The sequence below is a fragment of the Saimiri boliviensis genome, chromosome 8, assembly GCF_048565385.1.
Source record: "Saimiri boliviensis isolate mSaiBol1 chromosome 8, mSaiBol1.pri, whole genome shotgun sequence".
NCBI lineage: Eukaryota > Metazoa > Chordata > Mammalia > Primates > Cebidae > Saimiri > Saimiri boliviensis.
In genome coordinates, this window is record NC_133456.1 from 57,819,953 (window position 1) to 57,843,566 (window position 23,614).

General features: G+C 41.7%; 1 protein-coding gene and 1 long non-coding RNA gene across 14 annotated transcripts in view; one reads left to right on the plus strand and one right to left on the minus strand.

The window, feature by feature from the left end:
- SUCLG2 (succinate-CoA ligase GDP-forming subunit beta) overlaps window positions 1-20,355 on the minus strand; it is a 298,209-nt gene extending 277,854 nt beyond the window's left edge. For all 3 annotated transcript variants that reach the window (XM_074404527.1, XM_074404526.1, XM_074404528.1), the window contains exon 1: window positions 20,211-20,355. In XM_074404527.1, the coding sequence (XP_074260628.1) occupies window positions 20,211-20,294 (84 nt within the window). In that variant the 5' untranslated portion in view covers window positions 20,295-20,355. The remainder of the gene's footprint in view (window positions 1-20,210) is intronic.
- A 6-nt stretch (window positions 20,356-20,361) lies between these two features.
- LOC104653246 (uncharacterized) overlaps window positions 20,362-23,614 on the plus strand; it is a 123,039-nt gene continuing 119,786 nt past the window's right edge. For all 11 annotated transcript variants that reach the window (XR_012518820.1, XR_012518815.1, XR_012518817.1 and 8 more), the window contains exon 1: window positions 20,362-20,482. This is a non-coding gene — a long non-coding RNA (uncharacterized LOC104653246). The remainder of the gene's footprint in view (window positions 20,483-23,614) is intronic.

A 23,614-nucleotide genomic window follows, 5' to 3' on the forward strand; every position in this document is an offset into this window, starting at 1 on the left:
AATATCAAATGCTGGCAAGGATGTGGAGAAACTGGATCTTTCAGATATGGCTGGTAGGGACAAAAATAGAAGAGCCACTCTGAAAAACAGGTTGGAAGTTTCTTAAAAAGCTAAACATACACTTAAAAATGACCTAGCAATTACACTCTTGGGTATTTATCCCAGAGAAACGAAAATATTTGTCCAAGCAAACACCTCTACATTACTGTTACAGTAGTTTTATTTGTAACAACTACAAACTAGAAATGAACAAAATATCCTTCAGTGAGGAGATGGTTTAAAAAAAAAAAACAACAAAGAACTGTGTATTCATACCAAAGAATACAACTCAGCAATAAAAAAGAACAAGCTATTGATGAACTTGAAAGGATCTTACCTGCCCATCTCTCCAAATTCCTCTCTCCCCCTGCTTATTCCCTCCCAGTTTACTGGCTGCTTGTTACTTAAACATACCAGGCACATGCCACCATCTCGGGGCCTCTGCACTTCCTGCTCCCTCTGCCTGGAACAACCTTGCCCTAGATTCCCCCACGGCTCACTCTTTCACCTCCTTCATATCTTCGCTCAAATACCACCTTCTGAATGACTACTTCTCTGGCAACCCTAATTAAAGGTACAACCCATTACTCACATTCCCTTCCTCTCCTTTCTGCCTTATTTTTCTTAATAGTACCTATGTTATCTGAACAACAGACAAAAATCTCTACTTTTTTTCCAGTGGGAAATAAAAGACAATACACAAAGAATATGCTTTGAACTGTTGCCTCCTGGCGCCTAAAAATGTTCCAAGATCTGGGCCGGGCGCAGTAGCTCAGGCCTGTAATCCCAGCACTTTGGGAGGCCGAGGCGGGTGGAACACAAGGTCAAGAGATCGAGACCATCCTGGTCAACATGGTGAAACCCCGTGTCTATTAAAAATACAAAAAATTAGCTGGGCATGGTGGCGCGTGCCTGTAATCCTAGGTACTCAGGAGGCTGAGGCAGGAGAATTGCCTGAACCCAGGAGGCGGAGGTTGCAGTGAGCCGAGATCGTGCCATTGCACTCCAGCCTGGGTAACAAGAGCGAAACTCCATCTCAAAAACAACAACAACAACAACAACAACAACAACAACAACAAAGTTCCAAGTTCATAGTAAATACTCAAATATTACTTGCTGAAATGAACTGAAATACAGTTAATTCAATATATAAAGATGGTATATATTGGACTCTTCCCATCTTAGTGCCTCCCAAACTTCAGGTCACTCACATACCCACTTTAGCAATTTTCACAACAGGTGCTTACCACAGGTACAAAAACTCAAGTCTACCGCCTATGGTTTTTACTTAAATACCTACTTTAGCCTCATCCTAAGCAATAAGTATTTATGAAATCACAAATTTAGAATGCTTTTCATAACATACAATGCATAACTATTACATAGAATGTTCATCAGGATATCCCTAAAATCATTCTTGGTGCCTGCCATCAGCAGTCTGCACCATACTGAGGCAAATGCTGTTCTTCATTTGTCCTTCTGGTTTACCAAACTTAGTGTAACAGGGTCACAAGGAAATAGGAACCCAGAAACATGGTTAAATTTTAGAGAAATCTCGGAGATGACAATGGCAGCCAAATAGCATTCCCCTTCTGAAGCCAGCTGGAAAGGTACAATACCCTCAATCCTCAGTCTTTACAACCACAAGTAAAAGACCATAGCCACCCTCTGCCTATGCAGAGGTCTCCAAAGCTCATTAACAATTCCTCATCTCTAATTACTCCCAATCCACAACTGAGGAAACCGAGGTTCAGAAAAGTAAACTGATTGACTGAAGGTCACATGATGTATGATTTTACTCAACATTTTCTGAGCTGTGTAACAATTCACGCACAACAGTTTACAGCAACAAATAAGCCCAAACATGAAGTAGCTCTACGCAGCACAACCATCCTTTCTGTTAAAATCACAGTCCTGGAAAGGTGACTATGTAGGTAGGATAGCTCTCCTCCACAGAGGCTCTGCCATCTTAACCACATGGCTTCCAAATCAGCTTAGTCATCACCACCTAACAGGAAAGGAAAAAACATAAAAGGAAACATACAGGAGTTCTTTATAAGCTGGACTGACCGACAGCTCTTCTACTCACATTCCATTGGTCTAGAGCTATTCATGGCCTTGTCCAGCTGCAAGACAAGCTGGGAGATTCTGTACAGCCATGTGTCCAGAGAAAAGAAGACCTGGCTTCAGTTAATGGATAATAGTTTCTGGTATATTTCTAAAGAAAGCTCTATCAAGGCTTTCTTCTATGTAATTTATTGTAAAGTACATTAGAAAAAAATGTATAAGTATCAGTAATTTCCAAGCCTATAATTTCATGGACACTATTACTTAGGGAGGGGCTCAAACATGGATTTACATATTTTTTTAATGGTGAATAGATTTAGAAGAAAAATGTGAAGTCAATGATATTGATCCTTAAACATCACAAAACGCCCTGAAGCAGTACTGCTATTACTTTACCCTAGATAAGGCACAGAAGGGACGCACAAAGCTAGGAAGTGGCTTACATGTCACACTGGCCATGGAAGAGCCTTGCAGCAGACGCTCTCAGCACTCCATCCTTCAGATTGCTCCACCATTTTTATACAGACTCACTGCGTACTCTTACTCTAAAGAGCAGCCCTGGCAGGTCTTTGTCTTGAGACGCTGAAGACAACAGGCCCTAAAGGAACCTTGATGACGGTCTGTAAATACTTCAACTCTCTCGCCCCTAACTACAACTCTGAGGTGTAACCTATATGGCTTCTATAGCTGTCCTGTGGAATTAAGCAAAGTTACCCTCTTTGGGACTCAGTTTAATAACACAACTGTCTCAGCCTCCTTCCCTTCAACTTCTCCAAACCCCTTTGAGGTTTTTCTGAGAGTACCTCCCCCGAAAATCACTTTCACATCAATCCTTTTCTCAGGATCTGTGACCAGGGAACAATAAGAAAAGTCTTAGGGTTACTATGGCCCAAGGTTCCCCAAACAAGAATCGCTCATAGATAACTCTTGCTACATCTAGAGAACACTAATACCAGAATCAGTTTCCTTATGACGCTTATTTTAACTTAAGGATAGAGGAAAATTTACATCACTACCTATACTGTTTGTATAAATAGAAGGAAACAGTAGTATCATTAAAAAATAAAAAGATTCCATTCTGATTATTTGAGGTACAAAGTCCTAAGCTGACGATCTTAAAAGCACACAATCACAAAACTGAGAATTTCTCCATGACAAAATCCTAAGATTCCAAGAGAGTAACAGTGAATTCAGCACTACGTGACTCACTGGGATTATATGCTGCATCCCTGCATTACCTAAACTCTACTGCTAATGGATGCGTGCGGCCCACGCTCTGGGCAGCAGTTTCAACAGCCATTTTGCAGAGTTAAGCAAGTATCTAGCACACACATAATCCCTGATACCTGACAGACGTACAATAAATGTTAAGCAGAGTGTGGTAAGGAAACTGAGTCTCTTCCCTAACGCCACCTTATCAGTGGGCCAGAAACAGGCACAACTGAACCTTTTCTCTGCATACCATCTGCCTGCATCTAGAACAGAGATATGATTCATTCCTAAAACCCACTATAACTCTTCCTAGATGACTTCATATACAGCAGTAAATCTACACAATTATATAGATTCATTTACTCTCTCATAATGTTTGTCTTCTCCATTCTTCCCAAAACTTGCTGAGCATTTCATCAAACATTATTGCCGGCTAATTTTCAGCTATTTGCTTACTAGCATATTACTACCTGCTTTTGACCACGCTCCCTTTTCAACTATTGCTATTGCTGCTTTTTTTCGTTCATTAGAACCCCTGAGAAGCAATTTCACTTTTATGTTCATTACTGTTCATTTATAATCAGCTTTTGATTGCATGCTGATTATTCTTAAATTTCAACTTTAGACTGCTGAAGAAAAAGTGCTTGGTGTTATGCTTATGATTACAAAATCAGCTGAATTAAGTTACAAAACTGTTTTTCAAAAGGCCTGTAACATAGGTATTAAAATGTGGTGTTTTTGCTTAACCTTGGGTGAGCTGTCTGAATAAAGACAACGGCTAAAAACCAAGTGAGATTAAAAATAATAATGAGGTTTTTGGATTTCTTTAAAAGCAAATTTTTTTTTTAAATGCCAAAATTGATACAGTTGAATAAGGCTTTGCATTTATTCCCATATCTTGCTATTGTTCAAAATATTTCTAGAGCTCCTATTAGGTAAATGACATCAAACCTGCGCCCCATTCCCCCATTTCTCGGAATATTTGTCTCATTTACTACTTGTCTGTCTTTCACTTGCAGAAATGGTCAGAGCTTCTCAAATCCAACACTAGTGAATAAGGTGTAGGAAACAAGTTTTGGTTGCAAAACAAGTGCAGGAAGCTTAAAGCAAAATAACTCATGGCCGTGGTTCACCAGAAAAGCATGCATCTCCAGCATAAGTTCAGAGACTCCAGAAGTGCCTGGGTGAAAAGCTGGTTCACAGGCAATCTTTCGTGCGACTGGTTTGCAAAAGCATTACTACTTTCATCTTCGCATGGCTTTCTCCCCTAGTGTATGTGCCTGAGTATAATTTTTTTTCTTTTTAAAAGGACACCAGTCATATCGAATTAGGGCCCTCCCTAATTACCTCGTTTTAACTTGATTTCCTCTACCTATCTCCTTTGGAGAAGAGAAAATCAAGTTACATTAGGTCATATTCTAGGATACTGAAGGTTAGACTTCAGCATACGAATTTTGTGGGGACAAAATTCCACCCATCATCAGGCACAATTCAGTAGACCCATGTGAGTGGCATCCTGAGTAGATGTGCAAGGCAACAGCTGTGACAAGAAGAAAGTTGCTTAAAATCTCTGAGCCACAGTTTGCTCCTCTTAAAAATGGGCTTAGCAGCTAGGTACGGTGGCTCACACCTGTAATCTCAGCACTTTGGGAGGCTGACATTGGAGAATCATTTGAGGCCACAATTTGGAGACCAACCTGGGCAACAAAGCAAAACCTTGTCTCTACAAAATTATTATGCAAGCATGGTGACATGGACCTGTAGTCCCAGCTAATCTGGAGGCTAAGAACAGAGGATTCCTTTTACCCAGAAGTTCAAGGCTGCATGATCTTGCCACTGCATTCCAGCCTGGGTGACACACCCCATTTCTACATATTTAAGTAAATAAAATAAAATGAGCTTAGCAATGGCTATAATAATGCCTGCCTCCTAGGGCTGCCATGAATACTCATATGATAATACTCCTCAGGTGCACAGCACCAAGCCTGGCTGGCAGAATGTGCTTGATAAACATCAGGTGTCTATTTCTACATGTGCTTCACTTCAGGTTACCCAGACACTATTAATAGCTATTGTATAGGTGAGTCCAACAGAAAAGGACTGTGTGTGTGTGTGTGTGTGTGTGTGTGTGTGTGTGTGTGTGTGTGTTGGTACCCTGCTGGGGAATGGCATCCTGGTTCCTGGTAAACAAGTTCCTGCCTTGCTCCCTAAGCTACTTGGATGGACATCTGCCACCTGTAACAATGAACTGGAATGAAATGAATAAATGAATGAATATAAATTACTGTCAAATAAACATTCATCAAGTCTACAAAAATCATACAAATGAACGACACTAAACAATGTGGTCCAAAACTACTCAGTGGTTGTGTTTGTTTCTGAACTTGGGGGTGAAAAGAGGTGCTCCCTAGCATTTTCACTTTGCAAACATTTATTCTGCGATTTAAATCACTACTACTACGACCACCGTCACTCACTGATCACCAGAAACTAGGTATCAATCATTATCTTACTTTTATTAATCTTTTGGAAATGTATGTAGAGCTTATAGTTAGTTCAGTGTTTAATACTAGCGGTGTTTTTGGTCTTTGGAAGTTTGGTGATGTTTCTGTGACCTGAAGTATGCTGAATTTAAACTCTTGTTTTTATCAATTAGCATACAGTAAAACTGGTTTGCTTTCTGGTGATACCATTTCTGTCCGCCTGGCTGTGTAATTAAGGTTTTATCCTCTGCCTACATTCAGTGCCAGAATGGGTGTGGAAACAGAGAACAAATCGAAATGCCTTTACTGAGGAGTTACAGTATCCCCAGAGGGCTGAGGTGCTCTCACAACACCAAACACATCTCACTGTAATTGCCCATTGCTCATCAGTTTCCAACAAACTAGACTGTAGGTTCCTTAAAGGCAGCAACTCTCTCATAACCTCAAGCTTCCTACAAACCCATCATCTACTGGGTCTGACAGTATACCTGTGCTGCATTTGACAAATACCCACTGAAAGAATAAACGAATATGAGTATTTAACAGAAATATTGTCAGAAAAGATATTTCTTAATAGATATTTTAATTAGACATGGAAAACTGAAAATGTAGCCCAAGCTACGTATCAGACAACACTCCTACTTGAGTGAATATTAACATAAGGTATACATCCACTGAACACTCATGTTCACAGCAGCACTATTCATATAACCAAAAAGGAAAAGCAACCCAAGTATCCACTGACAAATTAATGGATAAACAATATTATATATATACATATCATAAAATATTATTCAGAATAAGGAAGGAAATTTTTGCACCTGCCACAACGTAGATGAACTTTGAAAACATTACGCTAAGTGAAATAAGCCAGGCATAAAAGAATCACTATAGTATCCAACAGCCCTTTATGCTAAAAACTCTCAATAAACTAGGTATCGATGGAATGTATCTCAAAATAATAAAAGCTATTTACAACACACCCACCACCAATATCATACTGAATGGGCAAAAACTGGAAGCATTCCCTTTGAAATCTGGCACTAGATAAGGATGCCCTCTCTCACCACTCCTATTCAATTTAGAATTCAAAGTTCTAGCCACCGTAATCGGGCAAGAAAAAGAAATAAAGGGTATTCAATTAGGAAAGGAGTAATTCAAATTGTCTCTATTTGCAGAAAACATGATTGTATATTTAGAAGATCCCATCGTCTCAGCCCAAAATCTCTTTAAACTGATAAGCAAATTCAGCAGTCTCAGGATACAAAATCAATGTGCAGAAACCACAAACATTCCTATACACCAATAACAGACTTAAAGAGAGCCAAATCAAGAACAAATTGCCATTCACAATTGCTACAAAGAGAATAAAATACCTAGGAATACAACTAACAAAGGATGTAAAGGACCTGTCCAAGGAGAACTACAAACCACTGCTCAAGGAAATAAGAGAGGACACAAACAGATGGAAAAACATTCCATGCTCATGGTTAGGAAGAATCAATATCGTGAAAATGGCCATACTGCCCAAAGTAGTTTATAGATTCAATGCCATCTCCATCAAGCTACCTATGACCCTCTTCACAGAATTAGAAAAAAACCACCTTAAACTTCATATGGAACCAAAAGAGAACCCACATAGCCAAGACATTCTAAGCAAAAAGAATAAAGCTGAAGACATCATGCTACTTGACTTCAAACTATACTACAAGGCTACAGTCATCAAAACACCATGGTACTGGTAACAAAACAGAGATATAGACCAATGGAACACAACACAGGCCTCGGAGGTAACCCCACACATGTACAACCATCTGATCTTTGACAAACCTGACAAAAACAAGCAATGTTTAATAAACAGTGTTAGGAAAACTGGCTAGCCATGTGCAGAAAGCAGAAACTGGACCCCTTCCTGACACCTTACATTAAAATTAACTCCAGATGGATTATAGACCTAAACGTAAGACCTAACACCATAAAAACCCTAGAAGAAAACCTAGGCAAAATCATTCAGGACATAGGCATAGGCAAGGACTTCATGACTAAAACACCAAAAGCAATGGCAACAAAAGACAAAATAGACAAATGGGATATAATTAAACTCCAGAGCTTCTGTACAGCAAAAGAAACAATCATTAGAGTGAACTGGAACCAAGGGAATGGGAAATAATTTTTGCTATCTACCCATCTGACAAAGGGCTAATATCCAGAATCTACAAAGAACTAAAACAGATTTACAAGAAAAAAACAAACAAAGCCATTCAAAAGTAGGCAAAGGATATGAACAGACACTTTTCAAAAGAAGACATACATGAGGCCAACAAACATATGAAAAAATGCTCATCATCACTGGTCATTAGAGAAATGCAAATCAAAACTACATTGAGATACCATTTCATGCCATTTAGCATGGCAATCATCAAAAAATGTGGAGACAACAGATGCTGGAGAGGATATGGAGAAATAGGAACACTTTTACACTGTTGGTGGGAATGTAAATTAGTTCAACCATTGTGAAAGACTGTGTGGCAATTCCTCAAGGACCTAGAAATTGAAATTCCATTTGACCCAGCAATTCCATTACTGGGTATATATCCAAAGGATTACAAATCATCTATTATAAAAACACATGCACACGTATGTTCATTGTGGCACTGTTTACTACAGCAAAGACTTGGAACCAACCCAAATACCCATCAATGATAGACTAGACAAGGAAAATGTGGCACATATACACCATGGAATACTATGCAACCATAAAAAATGATGAGTTTGTGTCCTTTGTAGGGACATGGATGAACCTGGAAACCATCATTCTCAGCACACTGACACAAGAACAGAAAACCAAACACTGCCTGTTCTCACTCATAGGCAGGTGTTGAACAATGAGAACACACGGACACAGGAAGGGGGACAGCACACACTGGGGTCTGTTGTGGGGGGATAGGGGAGGGACAGCGGGGGCTAAGGAGGTTGTGAAGGAATAACAGAGAGAGAAATGCCAGATACAGGTGATGGGGGTATGGAGGCAGCAAACCACATTGCCACGTATGTACCTATGCAACAATCCTGCATGTTTTGCACATGTATCCCAGAATCTAAAGTGCAATAAAATATACATATATATATAAAAGAACCATATAATATGAGTCCTCTTAGATAAGGTTCCTAGAGTGGTCAAATGCACAGAGATAAAAGTAGAACAGTGGTTGGCAGGGACTAGGGGAAGGGGAGATGTGGGAGTTAGTGTTGAAGAGTTATAGCGTTTTAGTAGGTAAGGATAAGTAAGTTCGGGAAATGGATGTAGATGATAGCTGCATAATGCCAGAGTATGGTTAAAATGGCAAAAAAGACAAAAATTGTTAAAATGGTCAATTTTATGTCATGTATATTTTACTACAATAATAAATGCAAAACAAAAATTTTAAATTAAAGAATATACACATTCACATTTTTTAGTACATTTAGAAGCTTTCAAAAGCAAAAACAAGGTTTCAGAGACCAAAAAAAGGCATTTAATAATCCAAATTTGTAATCAAAAAAGCAATTCCTTTGCCACCTCCCTCAACACCCTGAAAGTCGTTCACAAACACTGCTTTGTGTCAATAATTAACTTTACCTAAATGATGACAATGTTGCTTATTTGAAAAGGTCAAAATTCCAGGAAAAAGATTCTACTGACCTGAAAAGAAGGATTCTGAAGTGTGCAGGAGGAGATGGATTCATCCTGTGGCACAGGACAAAACATCTTCAAGAAAGAACACTGTGACTCTCAGATTACCCTAAGCATAACATCACTGATATATTGCCAATATTAAGCAAAATGAAACACCACCACTAAATATTCTCACTTGGGGCCCTTTAACAAAGAAAATTTAGTATTTTTATCTTGCCTTCCTATAAAGTTTAACTCTAAATTCCCTCCATATTAAAATTATATTTTATATAAAATATAGTCATAAAATCTATTTTATACTACTCATAAAAGCCTAATCATAAACTCACATCAAACAAACAAACAAAAAGAATCCATTACACACCCTCAATATGCTATGCTGTGAGTTTTAGATTTGAGACTCTAATCCTAAAAGTGCCCTCAGGCCCAGCCTCGCCTAGGACCAGTCGCAAGCCTTCTGCCTCCATTTCCAACCATTCTACTCAACACTCAGCCATTCAGTCCTTCAGCATCATTTTAAAATTCATGAGGATAATCTGTTTACAATTTCACCATCTCAAAATGTACTTATTTTTCTAAAGTGCCAAATAGGACATATATTTTTTCCATGATAATTATAAAAAAGTTAAAAACTGAAAAATTCATTTTTCCCTTTATTGTTGGCTTTCAATTTTAATGATACTTCACTTTAAAAGAGCCCTGAATCTTAACAAAGAAACACTCAATATTAATAGTTTATTCCCTTAATCAAAAACAAGTAATAACTCTCTGCTTTCTTTGTATTACTTATTAAAGGTCTACTACATAAGCCCTTAGGCTGGAATGAGAATGCATATGAGAACTTGTTTCCCCGCTTCTTTTCAAAGGAAGGAAAGGACTTACTAACTCAAAGAAGTCCTTTAAGTCCAGGTGGTATAATATAGCATCTCAACAACAGGTTAGAGAGTACAAGCAGAAGCTGGTGAGAAAGAGCAAAGAATAAAAAATAGTTCCTTATAAAAATGTGAAGAGATCTCCACTGATAAGGAGAAAACCTTAATATTTTCTGGTAAAGCTAAAATGCTGATCCCTACTTCCAATCAATGCTTTGGGCACAAGAAAGTCCTTTTCCCAGTAGATTTTATTTGATTCCTCCACTTCTGAGCACACACAAGGCATTCATTACAGGGAGTCTCTTTCTTTCTCCCTTCTTCCAAGTCATTTTCCCACCTTGACTTCCAATTCTCTACTCTGGGCTTACTTTGCTCTTAATCTTCCTTTCTAGTCATGGGGTTGAGGGGACTTGAGGAGATGACAAGGAAAATACTGAAGGAGACTTTTTATGAAAATAAAAAATCTGATGTCTAATTCAGTGGTAATAATACCAAAACCAATACCTATAAGGTAATTTAGGATACAGTGCTAAGACTATACACATGAAGCTCATTTAATCTTCGGTACAACTCTGGGCCCAGAGGTGTAAAATAATACAACTCTCCCCATTCTGCAGATGAGAAAGCTAGGCACAGCGAAATTACCAAGTTTCATCAAATTTAAGTCACCAACAATTGTAACGTACCAGTTTTATGTATCCTTGGGCAGAAATACCTGCCAATCAATCTATGATGCCAGCGTAAGGACATCTACATTTCAGAGAGGTGGAAATGTGAAAAAGTGTGTTACAATAAAATATGTAAGTGATTTTCAGAAAATCACAAATCTACCATGCTTTGAAAGCAAGATTTGAACCCAGGCGGTCTTGATTCCAGTCCTTTTGCCCACTATCCTGGCAGAAGTATTAATGGTGCCCCCGCTTTACTCTCCAACGTATCCCAGGTTTAGGCAACACATATGATCTCCCTTGGAATGGTTTGAGTAGAATGAACCCTGTTACCTTAGTCCTAGCTGACTGCAGCTGACCCATGTACAAGCCAAGGCAGCCTGAAGAAGCCAGCAGCCTCCGTGAGAGACCTGAAGGAAGCCCTACTCCATAGCGGTGCTCCTTACTGAGTAGTGGCAAATGGACCCAAACAAATCCTCCCCTTTGGAAACCATAACGTAGAAGAGAACCAAGAGACACTGGGTTATTCCAGCCCAGATTACTGTTCCAAGCAAACCTGACGAAGTATTGTGAGCCCATAGGAAGCCTGCTGTCTATATTTGTTTTGGAAACACTCACTTGACTATTTGGATGAAAGAGATGTATTCCCATGATACCTATTTTCCTACTTAGTAATTTTCTCTTCAGAATTAGTTTTTACTGAGATCAAAACAAAACTGTCTAGGCCAGGCAGAGTGGCTCACACCTGTAATCCTAGCACTTTGGGAGATCCAGGAGGGCAGCTCACCCAAGGTCAGGAGTTCAAGACCAGCCTGGCCAATGTGGCAAAACTCCGTCTCTATTAAAAATATAAAAATTAGCCAGGTGTGGTGGTCCACACCTATAATTCCAGCTACTTGGGAGGCTGAGGCAGGAGAATTGCTTGAACCTGGGAGGCAGAGGTTGCTGTGAGCCGAGATCATGCCACTGCACTCGAACCTGGGCAACTGAGTGAGGCTCGGTCTGAAAAATCATAAATAAAAATAAATAAATCCAGCTTTCAGAGATATTGAAATGTGAAAAAGAAAAAAAAAAGGAATCTTACAACGAAATATAAGTAACTGTCACAATATCACAAAGCTACGAAGTGCTGAAGGCAAGAGTTAAACCCGGGCAGTGTGATTCCACACCTGGTGTATGTCTAGTATCCTGGTATAATGACTCAGAGAACTGAATCAGTGCCAGAGTCACCTAAATGATGTCCATTCTTGCATTTCTCGAACCCTCTCCACACTATACCCAGAAAGAGTACTCTAAGCATAAAACTGCCCTTGCCACTTCACCATCTAAAACCTCTCAATGGCTCCCCATTGTCCTCCTCAAGAACAAGCTTAGCTTCATTATCAGGCCTGGCAGGACCAGCAATCTTGACCTTGCTGTTGTCTCTGGCCTCATCTCTCACCTCAAACTCTACAAAGCAGCCCTCCTGAATGTTCTTAGTGTCCTCAAGTCACAACTTTGAACTAAGACAGCCCAGAAATGGAAATACAGCAAGCACAGGGAGAAATGGATGGGGGTAGAAAAGGGATGCCAGTCCCCCCACTCCCACCCACAGGACCCACACTTACACAGACCATGCCTTGGGCTTTGTCATGTCTCCATTATTAATTCATATATTATACCAAATCCCTCCAATTTTAAAACAAAAATACTATTCAGAGGTAAATGTTAGCAATCTATGCATTCATGGCTACTGCCTAAGACCTATTCTTTTGGAATCATTTCTAGAAAGGGTAAAAGCTGACCACACTCAGTACACTGATCAAAGTCTGAACTCAAAATACCAGGAAACTCCATCCCCCAATGCCATCCCCCAAAGCGCACTCTGCAAAGGCAATGACATTTCACAATTTCTCCAGCATTCTTGAAACGCCGAGGGCAGTCATTTGTGCTAAGCAGACAGTGAAAGGCATGTCCTGGTTGGCCTTAGGTTCATGCTGTGGCTACTGCTAATTCTTTGTAAGTGTTCCATCACCTCAAATCCATGATGCACGAGGTCAAGCAGCCGTCCTAAGTCAACACTGAGACATGTAAATGTTTCTGGCATGAGTAACAACCAGGATCGTATAATTAAGCTCTCTATGTGAGTCACCCCACTGACATCTCAGGCCTCACCAGACGTTCATCCCATCTGTGGGATCCTGAAGATAATCAGAGCCCAGGAAGCGGACCTTCACCCCTCTGAGCCTCAGATTCCCCGGAAGGAAACTGGGAACAATAACTCCTATTTCACACAGCTTCTGCAAGGACTCAGTGAAATAAAATGTATGGAAGCACCAAGCCAGTGACTAACCCTGAGATGGCAACACAAGATGAATGCTTACTAAATCTGAGAAAGCAAAATTATTCTAGCTCAACAAAGCCTTTTAAAAAGGCCAGGGAATTTAATTTCAAATTCAGTGCAAAAGAAATCATCATCCTGGGCCCACCATCGGGTCATATGCCAAATCTCTTAAACACCATCTTATTTAATCTTTGTAACCATCTGTGCAAATGATCCCCTTTTCAAACAACTGTAAGTTGAGGCTCAGTCAGATTCAATAATTTGCTCCAGGTTGCAGAGAAAGAACATGGGAGATAAGAATTTGAACTCTGTTGAATTTGAACCCAGAGTCTGTATCTTTAATTCCCCTATCACTCTGTTTCCAAGACAGTGAAGCCAGAGAAAGAAAAAGGTGGATAAGAGTCCAGAAAGGGCAACCATGCCCTAGCTGATTACCACAGCTTCATCAGCACAAGTCCACGTGACCCAAGGTGAGTGTCACTCAAGGGCAAAGAGAGGGGGAAAGGTAAGCAATCAGTTTAACTGCCCAGTTCAGCCCAAATGGGACCTTTCAGGGACATAGCTTAATGATTTAACAGCTAAGTCCTTTACCAGCATGAGGTACTGTGATTTTAAGGAAATGACTACGTGGCCTCTCTCTGTCTCTTACTGCTTCTGTGAAACACGGAGACTGTGAAATCTCCCTTGCTGTGATGTTGTTAGAGTTAAAGAAATAATGTATGGAGATTACTTCACACAGTCTTGTTACGTACTACATGCACAAGGAATAGTTCTATGCTTATGAAGGCCCTTTCACAACTAGGATTTCTATCGCCCCTTCCTTCTCCCTCATTTGCTGAAATCAGCCACATCACCCCTCAACTTCTGTTCCTTACCTGCCTCCCCCTTCTCTGTGCACTTCACTCATTCACTGAGACCAGAAATGCTTACTGAATACCTACTCAGGCCAGCTGGGTAATCACTCACGCTGTTACATTAAGCTGTATCACTTTGTCTCTGTGGCGCATACATTCTTACATTTGTAGGAGAGAAAGGAAGACAGCCGATAAACAACACTACCAGGTACAGTCATGTTATAAAGAACAAAGCAGATAAGGGTACACAGAATAATCCCGGGAAAGTGGGGACGAGGTAAGATAATTAGGGAAAAACTTGTCTGAAGAATCAACACTGAAGTAGAAAGCTGATGGAGACAGAGATCAATCAATTAACTATCAGAGGGAATAGGGCTGCAGACACGGGGCAAGTGGTTGACAGAGGTCAACAGTGTCTTATGAGGCTAAGAACACAGCTCAACTGCCGCACTCACTATGTTTTAGTATAACTATGGGTTTATAGACCAGTCGAACCCTCTGAGGGCAGGAGCTATGTAGCTTCTTCCTGTCTGCATTCACTCACTCATATTTATCTGCCCAACATTCTATTAAGCATGGGCTGTAATAAGCATTCAGAAAATATTTGCTACATAAATGATATTTGTTTGATTTTCAGTTGTGGGGGTTAAATTATTCCCTGCTGCGTTCTGGGCTTTCTGACGCCCCATTCAGAGTTCCTTGTATACCTCAAAGTGCCACTGTCCCTCAACTTTTGCTACCCACCGCTTCTCCATTCTCCATACTCAGCCGCTCACAACTACTCTTCCCTTGTTCTCTCACCTCTGTCTCTGCGTGGATTCACCTAGACTGCCTTCTCCATCACCTCCACCTTCCTCACTAACTCTCAGGATTAATTTCCAAATTTCATTAGTGTTCTGACATTATCATTTGTTCAAACATGTCCAAATCTCTCAAGATCTTCAGTAAAACGTTTCCATCAAGTAACAGAAAGTGATGCGTCAAGTGACAATTGCAGATTGAGTGGTAAAGAGAGTTGAAGGACAAATGATCTGAGGTCACTTATGTAATTTCTTTTCGTCCCCCAAATATGCCGTATTTCAGTGACTTTCTTGGCTTTGTGCCTGCAGAACTAGACCAGGGTACAAGGGCAGGAAAGTTCTCACTACTTTGGGTCTGCGTACTCACTCACTCACCCATAAAAGAAATGGCTCATTTACGGTAAACAAAACCAATTTGGGACACAAGCTATCACTTAACAGTCTTCCCCACAACAAAGGTCAATAGTTTAGCATCTAAATTATTTGAGATGGATTCTCTTTTCTAAAAGCAAAAATTGTAGCTGTACTTCATTTTAAAAAAAAAGAAAAAAGTCAGATATTTATTCTCCTAGGCAAGAGGCAGATACAGGTAAGTCACAACTTCCAATAGAGCCGCCACAGCCTCATTTAGCTGATAAGAACTTGCACATAACCTTTAGTCCTTCACTTAGAAAAGCCATGCATCCATCTTTCTCCTCCCACTTCCATAAAAGCAGAAAATTAAGCAGGAGCCATTCTTTGAGTTTACAACAGCAGGGGCATGGGTTTAAGCAGTTTCCTTTGACAACGTACATTCCTCTACAAGTTCCTGAACAGAAGCTCTGCGCTGCATAGAAAACACACAACAATGATTCTAAAATTAGAGGCCTGGACAGGCACAGTGGCTCATGTCTATAATCCCAACACTTTGGGAGGCCCAGGTGGGCAGATAACTTGAGCTCAGGAGTTTGAGACCAACCTGGCCAACTTGGTGAAACCCCATCTCTACTAAAAACACAAAAATCATCCAGGCATGCTGGCATGCATCTGTAGTCCCAGCTACTCAGGAGGCTGAGGCAGGAGAATCGCTTACACCGAGGAGGCGAAGGTGGTAGTGAGCCAAGATCGTGCCACTGCACTGCAGCCTGAGTGAAAGAGTGAGACTGTCTCTCAAAAAAAGGTAAAATAAAACTGGAGGCCTGAGAGGCAGTGCTTCTCCTACAAGCATGCTCCATTAACTTCACCTAGCCATGAAGAGGGGAAATGCCCTAAGCAGGGGTCCCCAAACTTTTTACACAGGGGCAGTTCACTGTCCCTCAGACCGTTGGAGGGCCGCCACATACTGTGCTCCTCTCACTGACCACCAATGAAAGAGGAGCCCCTTCCTGAAGTGCAGCGGGGGGCCAGATAAATGGCCTCAGGGGGCATGGGGCCTGCAGGCCATAGTTTGGGGACGCCTGCCCTAAAAGACAACAATACTGTGCTTAGACTTACAAAGAACCATTTTAAACTCAGTGCCCTCAGCCAACATTTCCCCTAAGACTTGACTGGCAGCACTCATCTCTGTGCCCACCATGGGGACTTGCTTGCTATATTATACCACCAAGTACCGCACACTCTGTTCACTTGGCTATGTGGACACAGCAATATGTCCCCTGTCTACCAGGATTTAGATCTTTGGGAAGACTTCTAACAATGGTTAGATTCTTACTGCTAAATTCACTGAACACCAGTCTGCTAAAAGTTTCAAAGCAAGACTAACCTAGATTTATAATAGGGGGTATGTATAGGACATTAATTACATGCCTGGGCTTCAGCTGCCAGGACTGGGATTCAGCCTCTGTAGGGTTTAAAATCCTGAAAACTCCTTACCAGACCCTGCAGGTCTCCATGTGATTTGGCCCTTGTCTTCCTCTCAGACCTTGTCTGTTACCACCTTCCCCCTCTTTAATTACCTTGACATGCCCATCTCATTCTCATCTTGGGGCCTTTGCACTTGCTGTGTGCTCTGCCTGATACACTCTTCCCCTTAGTCTCACCAGGCTGGCTATCTTTCATCACTGAGGTCTCAGCTCCAGTGTCAAAAAGGCCATCTCCAGGATCACTTACATATAATGCTGAGCAACATCAAGTATGTCTATGCATATGTATAATTCCACTTACATAAAGTACAAAAATGAACAAAACTAGTGTTATAAGTCAGGTGACCAGTTAACCTTTATAGGGTGGAGATAGTGACAGGCAGGAGCAGCAGGGGGCCTCTGGGTTTTGTAAAATGATTAATTTCTTGATCTGTACCTAGTTAGCTGGATGTGCATTCAGTTTATAAAAATTTACCAATTTAGTTCATTTTTTAAAGTACATTTTTTGGTATGTCTTATATTTCAGTATAAAAAATTCTGCCAAAAAAAAAAAAAAAAAAAAAACCAGCATGTCAGATAGGTTTCTTCTGATCACCCAGCCTAAATAGGTCTCTTCTTCACATCCAGCTACCCTGCTGTGAAGTTATTCATTCTCCATCCCATGACCCTGACTGATTTTCTTCACAGAATTTGTCACTGGCTGAAATCATTTTCATTATTGGTTACATGTATACCGGCTCACTCTCTTGGTGGCACACGCCTGTAACCCCAGCTACTTGAGAGGCTGAAGCAGGAGAATCACTTGAACCCAGGAGGTAGAGGCTGTAGTAAGCCGAGATCATGCCACTGCACTCCAGCTTGGACAACAAGAGTGATACTCTGTCCCAAAAATAATAATAATAAAGTATCACAAGGCCAAAGACTCTGCCTGCCTTGTTCACCACTCTCAAATCCCAGAGCCTACAACAGTCCTACCAAATGGTACCGGCTGAATAAAAACTAAATGAAAAATAAGAAACGACTAAAGTGGACCCTTTATCAGTCAAAAGTCAAAACAGTAAAGTTAAGAGCAAAGGTTAAAATAAAATTTAAAAAACTTCAGAAACACGATGCATCAGGAATATGTGTCAAATGTTAAACTTAACTACAGGGAGGGGGTAGATAAAATGTCATTCTATGGGTATCTTTGAGAGACCAGTGAAAGTTATTTCTCTAAGTAGAAACTGGGTCTTTTATTTCTGTACAGACAACAGTTTTTCACAAGGCCTGGTGGTATAAAGTAGGTCTGGGCCAAGAGTGGTGACAGATTTCTCAGACAGTTAGTGAGGCTTCTTAAGTACGGTGAAAGAAGTGGGCCATGTTTAATTGTAATGTCTGCCATGGGCAAGGGACTATGGAGGCATAATATCAAATCAGTTTACATGAAACAGATCACAGGAAGCACCCAAGAATTTGAAAACAAAGTTTCTTACAAGTCATGGCAATACTCACCTATTTTTGTGGCCAATTCTAAGATTATCATAAAGAAAAAAATTAAAATGTGTCAGTGGTGCTAATGACTTGGATGTTATATAGTTACTACCAGTATGCAGATTAATTTGCAAGTTAATATAATATGTTTTCATGAGGAAGCATACACTCACCAGGAAACAGCCTGGTGTAACAGTAACGTAAGGGTAAGCCTTTACTCTGGAATGCCACAAATTCTCACTGTAACCTTGAATATGTTATTGAACTTCTTTAGGCCTCAATTTCTCTAGCTGGACTAGATGATTGCTAACGTCCATTTCCAGTTCTTGGACACTGTATACATTTCTATGTTTTAAAAAACTCATTTGTGTCTTCTAAGATGTTACAGAATAACGCATCATCCACAAGCATGTAAATCATAGTAGTCAGATGGCGTGAGCTAACAGATCTTTTTACCCAGTATTCTTGACAAACCAAGAGTATCTCTCTACCCAATCAGATTTTTATTGTGTTGTGTTCAGCCTCTCATTTCTTGGTTAGGCAAGAAGGCTTCACATATTGAGCTAAACACTCTGCATTTTAGGTTTCTCTGTACAATTCATGAGTTTTCACTGCCCTGGGCCCCATGTTTCTCATCAATTAAAGTCTACACACATGGTTAGCACCCGAGTTCTTGCTTTTTCCATCACTTAAATAATGAATAGGGCTTAATCACCTGGAGGTATTCTCTTTACTCTATTACAACAGTAATTACTGAGTTTTAATTAGACAAAACTGCCATTCCTTTTCTACCTTACTATACTGTCAAGCATCTATTAAGAATATTACAGTAGTAAGTATCAGCACCTTTTAAATTTACATTAACAATAACAGAGAAATGGGAAGGCAGGAAATGAAAGAGGGGAAACACAGCTCACAGATGTCATAATTAACCAAAGCTTAGAGTAACTCAAAAAAATCATTAATCGCATTTTTAAAAAATGTTCTTAAAAACTATACTACGCACATCCTGGTTAAAATTGCGTGAGTGATAATTTGCCTCTCATCAATTAAAAATGGGGAAATAGGCAAGGTCATCAACTCTGCTGTGGCTGAATCCCAGACTGTGCTTTCTTTTAAAAGGGGAGAGAGAGAAGCTATGGAGACTAAGCAGTCCCTGAAGGCTGACTACTGTAACGCTTGCCCTCTACAGAAGATAAAAATCTCCTAGAGTCCAAGTTCCAATCCCTATCCAGCACCCACCACTGAACCTCTTTGGTTTCATTCTCCATCAACAAGGATGACATGGACAGGGTCAATGATCTAATGCGTTTTGGTGATAGGCTTGATTTTTCACTGAAAAGATGAGAAAGATCGTTTCCCATTTCTCTCCTTGACCCGTGCATTTAACCAACTCAGGCGTCTTAAAAGTCTGCAAAAGCAGGTAGCCTGCAGGAAGTTCACCCTCGGGGGTGAGTTCCTAGTTGGCATGAAATGGGTTTCTAGCCATGTTTATCACGTGGCCTAAATGTGCTCAGGGTTACTGCGAGACGTTTGAAAAGCAGAATTAGGACTGACAATAAAACCTCAGGGCTCCAAAACCTGGTCCGAGAAACTTTTCTTAAACTTGCACCCGGCGCCCGCTTCAGCGCAGTCAGCATGGGGTCGGTCGGCGGCGCCTCCCGCGCGTTTGGCAGCTCACATCCCGAGGCCACCCGAGGCCGCTCCCGAGCCGCCCCAGCGCTACGCTAGAGCGGGGGGCCCCCCTGCTCCCGGGCGAGGCGCCGCGTCGCCCCCCGAAGTGGGGCGCCCGAGGAGCCGCGCACGGGGCCGGGCGGGGAGCAGGCGCAGCGGGGGCCGAGGGGAGCCCGGGGCAGCTCCCGCCGCAGTCAGCGCCCGCAGCTACCGCCGCCGGGCCACGCTCACCTGGGACGCGGCCGCCAGGAAGCGGGACCGCAGCGCTAGGACTCGCAGAAGCTTCCCGGCCCGCGCTGCCGCGGGGGACGCCATCTTCAACAGGAAACGCGGCACGGGGCAGCCGCGGGGGCAGTGCGGCCGGGGAGGGAGGCGGAGGAGGAGCGGCGGGGGGTGGGGAGGAGCCGACGGACAGAGGAGGAGGAGGAGGAGGCAGAGGCGGGCCAGGCCGGCCCCCTGGGTTCCCGGGTCGTGGGCGTTCCTGAGGCCGCAGAGCCCTACAGGTACGTCCCCCAGCCCTGGGCCCCTCACCCGGCCCTGGGTACCTCACCCGGCCCTGGGCCCCTCACCCGGCCCTGGTTCGCTTTGAGCAGTCCCAAGGTCTCAGGGCCTACTGTGCAGTTCCTGGTTTACGGTCCCGAGCAAAGACAGAGCCCAAGCCCTGCGGTCGTGCGTCTGAAACAATCCCTGGGTGGCCAAACAAGCGAATATTCGCCATGGCAGTGGGTGCTGGAAGGGTGGCCCACGGAGCTGACGCCCTCCGCAGAGACCCTTGATCTAGTCCCGGGGTCACGGAGGCCTGTCTGGGAAAGTGAGGTTGGAGCTGAGACTTCAAGGAATAGAGGTGCGGAGCCTGCAGCCCAGGGCCTCAGCTGGGTCAAGGAGAGGTTGGCAGAGGCTCTCCATCCCTTAGGGAGTTGTGGGTGTTTTGTTCTGTCCTTAACCTAAGATCAATGTAAAGCTGTTGGAGGATTTTAAGCCCAGTAATCAGAATGATAACAGTGACATTCACTTGGAGTTGTGAACCACAAATACCTGACTCGAGTCTCAGTCAATTTAAGAAGTTTATTTTGCCAAAGTTAAGGACACGTTCCTGTGGCACAGCCTCAGGAGGTCCTAACGACATGTGCCCTAGGTGGTCGGGTACACAGCTTGGTTTTATACATTTTAGGGAGATATGAAACATCAATCAATATATGTAAGATGTATATTGGTTTGGTCCAGAAAAGTAGACAACTGGAAGCAGATAGGGACTTCCAGGTAATAGGCAGATAAGAGACAGGGTTGCATGCTTTCGTGTTTCTGGTTAGCCTTTCCAAAGGAGGCAATCAGCTGTGCATCCATGTCTGTGAGCAGAGGTATGACTTTGAATAGAATGGGAGGCAGGTTTACCCTAAGCAATTCCCACCTTAACTTTTCCTTTTATCTGAGTGATGTGGGGATCCCAGGATTATTTCCCTTTCACAGAGTTTACACGAGTCTAAGCACTGCACATGTAATAAAAACAAGAGCAAAGTTACTGAATATCTGCCAAGCCTGGACAAATATAAATTTGTTTAATCTTCATTGCAACCTTTTAAGTGGGTACAAGTGTACTATCTCCATTTTGCAAAAGAGAAAACTGAGATACACAGAGGTTAAGCAACTTGCCAGAGGTGGCAGTTCTGATAAGAGATGAGATTCACATCCCTTCCACCCACCCCCAAATTCAGCCCTGTTTTATGTTTTTTAACCTTACTCGTTCTTGAGTATAAATGATCATGAAAAACGGTACAATTTAACAGAAGTAGACAGCTGTTGCTACTAACTTCTTTCTTAACCTCTCTCTTTGGGAAGCAGAAGGCTGAGGATTTTTATTTCAATATAATTTCTAGTCTATTTTAAGACAAGTTTACCCACTAGATTTAGCATCTTTTGATGGCGATGACGATTGATTAAATCAATTATTCCCATGATGGTGGCAAGTTGGCAATTGTCTAAATGCACCCTACGTTTATTAGTTTGTATTCTACTCTGAGAAAGACTTCACTGCCTCTCCATCATCTCCACTGATGAAATAAAATCTTCAGCTGAATTAAATTTAAGGGAGTTTAATTGAGCAATGAACGATTCTCGAATCGAGCAGCCCCCAGAATCACAGCAGATTCATAGAGACTCCAGTGCAGGCATGTGGTGGAAGATGATGTATAGACAAAAAAAAAAAAAAAGAAGAAAGAAGAAAAGAAAGGGAAATGTCGTACAGAAATCAGAAGTGAAGTACAGAACGGCTGGATTAGTTACAGCTTGGCCTTTGCCTTACACATTGTGAACACTCAGCAATGTATGAATAGTTGAAGTATGGCCACTGGGATTGGCCAAGACTAAGCTATTGTTTTAGACACATACTTCTAAGTTAGTTTTTCAATCTTGTCTACCTATTAAGCTAGGCTGTAGCTGGTCCACCAGGACTCAAATAGTACTGAGAAGTACTGAGTCCCTCTCTGGCCATATTTAGTTCATTTTAACACCATTCATCAATGAATTCTTTTATTCATTTGTATCAGAATGGACTTGTGGATTCTTTTTCGTTCAGTGGCAAACCTATGCTCTTTCCTGATACATATACTCTGCTGCCTCTGTTTTCAGTCATTTACTCTTCACAGAAGCCCTGCAAAGGGGGTCCTAGTGTTATTCCTATTTTGCCAGAGAGAAAATTGGGCCACAAAGGTCATGTAACTTGCCAAGGGTGACACAGCTTGTGATCGAATTCCCCAAAGCTGAACTCTAACCACTCTCCTTAACACCCTCCTCTTGACAAGACTGGATTTAGTTTCCATATTGTTCATCATTACCCCTACTGGGTCTGCTGGGATAGTGCTAAGTCTCTTGTTAACATTTGAGAGTGAACATTTAAACTTTGGTGAGAGCTCTGAACTTTTTGCCAAAAGGAGGAAGACCACCTATAGAATTCATCAAAGACTGTTTATTCAGACATTACTACGCTAAGGGAGTTGGCTACTATCACTTTCCTTCCAAATGAGACTAGAAGGGATTTGAAAGAAGTGTTTGTTTAATAGAGATAAGGAGAGACTATTAAGACAATCTTTGATTGATGAGTATTCTTTTAGGATGGGGTTTTTCTATTACCGTGGGATTTTTGAAGGGGAAGTGGAGAGAGGCTTTCTGATTGTCATCCAAGTTCATTTGGCAGTCTTTGATTGGTTCACTATCTACTGGTACATAACTTGGAGTCTTTCCAGGCTTATCGGCCTCCTAGGAGTTTTACTGTCTGATCCTCAGCTCTGGGGCCCACATCTTTCATCAGCAATTCCTCAATGTCTTTACTGATATTTTCTCATTCTGCCTTCTCTGCAGCAAGCGGGTAGGGGAGAAGGGACAGAAGGAAGAAAGATAACCATTCATATAGCATCTCCAGTGCCTAGCATTGGACCTGGATTGGAAAAGATAATCAGTAAACATAGGTGGAATGAATTGTATTATACAGTTCCTCCTAAGATTTCTCCCTATTTTATACTCTCTTCCCCACTTCCACCCTCCAACCTCCCCAAAGTAGGAAGCTCTTTGAGGACAGAGAATCTAGATGCTACCACTGTGCTTTCCTGAAACGAGCATTAAGTTTTCACCCAAACTAGATT